This window comes from Cynoglossus semilaevis, chromosome 19 (assembly GCF_000523025.1).
Source record: "Cynoglossus semilaevis isolate Cse_v1.0 chromosome 19, Cse_v1.0, whole genome shotgun sequence".
NCBI classification, from domain to species: Eukaryota; Metazoa; Chordata; class Actinopteri; order Pleuronectiformes; family Cynoglossidae; genus Cynoglossus; species Cynoglossus semilaevis.
The window spans coordinates 11,654,870-11,658,494 of NC_024325.1; the positions used below are offsets into that span (position 1 = coordinate 11,654,870).

Genomic DNA, 3,625 nt, shown 5'->3' on the forward strand with positions numbered 1-3,625 from the left:
AAAGCTCAGAGGATATTTATTATGAACTTTCAACCTCAGATTTATGATCCAGTTTGACATTCTACGCAGTATATTGCTCTTCAAAAACTGTTATTTCCAGATGATCCCTATTTTATTTTTTTTCCTCTCCAACCTGGTCCTGTTTACTTGACAACAACGCTGATATACAGTACTTGCAGGAATTGAAGAAAAACACATGAAGATCAGTTTATATTTAATGGCGTCTGTTTCAACCTAATGGAAGAGTATTTCATTACATTGTCACATAGATGACCAAAGACAAAGTACCTGCAGTAAATAAACAACATTCAATATCCAATTAAATTGGATAGTTTTTCACAGTACACTAATGAGCCACACCTTAGTGGTTATTAATTACTGACATATGACACATAACGACATATGACATAATTTTGTCAAAAGTGTTCAGTTAATAGGGTAACAGCATTATTATGTAATGCTTTTTTTCTTCTGTTGCTGCTCAGACTCTGCTTTGCTTTTATTGTTTTCACAATCTCCTAACTACTTTAATCCACTCATGTCTAATTTTTAACTCCCTTTACTTTAGTTTCCCTGTCAGAGATCAGCATCCTGGCACTCATTGTTGGAATTTCCTGTGGAGTAATCCTGATCCTCCTCGGTTGTGTCGTAGCACTGAGACTCTACAAGAAAAAATGCACGGGGAACAACATAGAGCTGGGTCCTCAAGACCATGATTGGGACAACCCAACCGTGTGGTGAGGGCCAGAGTTTCTTTTTAAGGACTGGTTTGATATCTCATTGGCTGTGTAGGTCCACTGGTGCCGGTAAAGACCAATAAGAATTGAGTCTGGGAATGTCTCTTTTTCTCCATCTTTGCTCCTCCAGTTTGACTGTCTAAGTCATTGTAAAACTTTTTTTTTTTAAATTTAATTCAATATAATGGTAACGCAGCACATACTGATTTTGTTTTAAGGCCAAATTTGTTCACAATATTCTAAGTGTTATCGTTGATTGTATTCTATTATATTGTGTCTGTGTTTCTAACAGTAGACAAGGAGTAAATATGGATAAATGCTTCTTACTTCATTTCACTGCAGCAGTGTTAATTGTATCATATGTGTGTCTTTTTTAAGTCATGCCCTGCATCATAAATGACTCAATTCTTTATATGATTTTAGCATCATACAAATATTGTTGTTTAAACCAGACGTAAAACTGCTGTGGTGACATGAATCCTATGTTCACTCTCAGGTGTCTTCTTCAAAATGTGGCAGATAAGAATTTTCTTGGTAAATCTTCCTTTACTTCACTTCAAGGGCTTTTAATTGATATTAATGCAGAGAGTAAATCAAATTGATTTTGGGTAAAACCAAAGTAATTTTGTTTTGGTTATGTCTTTCCGCTGAAGCAGAAAGCACATCAGTTTTCTGTGGTCGTCTGGCTGGGTTCGCTTGAAACTTGGTGGATTCTTCGAGGTCCTCTGTATAAGGTTTTCATTGAATATTTGCTATAAGGTAACGCAAATGTTGGGCTTTTAAAGCACTTCTCATTTGGCTGTCTCTCCACCGGTTGTTTTTATCCTGCCCATCTCACTGTATACATTTGTGTGTGTGTGTGTGTGTGTGTGTGCGCATGCATGACATTATTGGAATTGTTTGGTGACGTTTGCTGCATCAGTGCATTTGAAGAGGCTGTTGCTCTGAAAGTTGTGAAGGGGAAAAAGGAAGCAGATAGTTCAGATGATGAAGAATCAGAGCCCAGTAGTGGAGATGATGATGAAGAGGAGGATGATGGTGAGGACGACGACGATGATGATGATGACGATGGCGATGAAGATGATGGTAGTGATTAAGATCATGATTAAGACGATGACGTCGTCTCATTGTCAAGATAATACAATAATAATGTTTAAGGATCTGGAAGTCCTTTCATCAGAAGAACACAAACAGACAAGTGCAGCATTTTAAAATGATGCTTCCTGCCAAGCAGAGAACCTTCTTTCCTACCAGTTTCCTTTAGCTTTTGGACAATGTGTTTGAGCGTGTTTCATTCAGTCATTTACAGTGTCCTGTCTTATTATAATAGGTCGTTCCACCTCAGCTCAAAGCCTTTCTACACCGTATTCAATATATTGGTGACCAATATATTGAATACGGTGTAGAAAGGAAATTTAATTTGTAAAGGTTGGCTCTTCATAAGTGACACACCTATGATTGACAGAGTTAATGAAGTCATTGCAGCAGCTCTGTGACCACCTGCCACACTCACAGTGCAGTTTGTGGTGACCTGTAGTTAAACTAACTTTGTACTGTAGCTGCTTTATTGAGCTGAAAAGTCCACATGCTAGGGTTCCTTTAAATGTACACCTTTTTAACCTTTTCTGTTGTGTATTTGCATTGTGAAAGGCCTTAAAATAGGTATCTGTGTACATTTTTTTTTTAAACTGTGTGGGTCCTATTTATTAAAGACTATGGACATGACATTAGTCTGACACTTGTCATGTCAAGTTTTGAAAATTGATATTTTGCAACAAGGGTTTTTTAATAGTATTGGTTTTCAGTGGCCAAACTCCATCCATATCCACTGTTTCTGTTTTAATGAGACAATGATCTAATGAGACAAAGTTTACATGCAGGCTATGGTAATGAACAACGTGAGCCTTGTCTGATGTAAACGTTTGTGTTATTTGTGTATTACAGCTGTAATTTGTGTTTTTGTTTTTTTATTGAGCTGCTGATGAAATGTTTTCTCTGCAGCACGAACATGTTTTCATTTTTCATGCAAAGTTCATAATGATAAGCTTCTTGGTGATGTCTAATTAAGGGGTGTAAGTAACGTAAAGCAATGTATTTTAATGTGCAATGGTATCTAGTTTTATATTTAGAATTTGTACATGGTGTTAAATAAACATTTTTAACTAAAATGCACATAACTATATTGGAAACATTTTTAAACTGCTACTGTAAAACGCATGATGACTATAATCACCAGATTATATACTGGTTCAGTCGAGTCTGTTGTTGTCATTATAGATTTTAATTTTTAGTTTTATTTCAATAACCTATAGAACCCACACCCTTGTCTGTGTACAGTGTACTGTGTGCAGTACCCCTTGTGTCCTTTATATGTTTATATATAGCAAATCCTGTCACATGGTCTGTGAAGCATCATTGATAACATCCACAGTTAATGCAGTCATTCTTAGCTGTCAACTCTCTAACCATTACACAATATGGATGCACACACTAAACATGAAGTTTGACTGTTGGTCATGGTATAGGACACATGACACCCATGCACATACTGTATGTCTGTACTGATCCTCCTGAGCCAGGGAAAAGTGAGAGGAGAGGAGAGGAGAGGAGGGGAGGAGGAGGAAAGGCTTGCTCTCCCCTGAAGGGTATGGACTGAACTGTCCTGGCTCAGCTCTGGCTAAATTCTATCCAGCATCGTCCTCTTTTACCTGCACTGCAGAACTTTTCTCTGCTCTTCACGAACTGATGGGAGCAGAGAAAGAGACGGGGGGAACCAGTCGTCTTCTGGGCTGTGATGGGGATAAAAAGATGCAGTTGCTTCCTCCTCCTCCTGTCCTAACCATCTATAGGCTGCCCTCCCCCACCCCCCCACCCCCCCCCGCCCCACC

General features: G+C 38.3%; 1 protein-coding gene across 1 annotated transcript in view; it reads left to right on the forward strand.

Annotated features, from left to right (window-relative positions):
* LOC103395313 (myelin protein zero-like protein 2) overlaps positions 1–2,909 on the forward strand; it is a 6,473-nt gene extending 3,564 nt beyond the window's left edge. The window contains exons 4-5 of the mRNA XM_008332975.3: positions 569–737; positions 1,660–2,909. Of these exons, the coding sequence (XP_008331197.1) occupies positions 569–737; positions 1,660–1,834 (344 nt within the window). The 3' untranslated portion in view covers positions 1,835–2,909. The remainder of the gene's footprint in view (positions 1–568; positions 738–1,659) is intronic.
* The last annotated feature ends 716 nt before the right edge of the window (positions 2,910–3,625 follow it).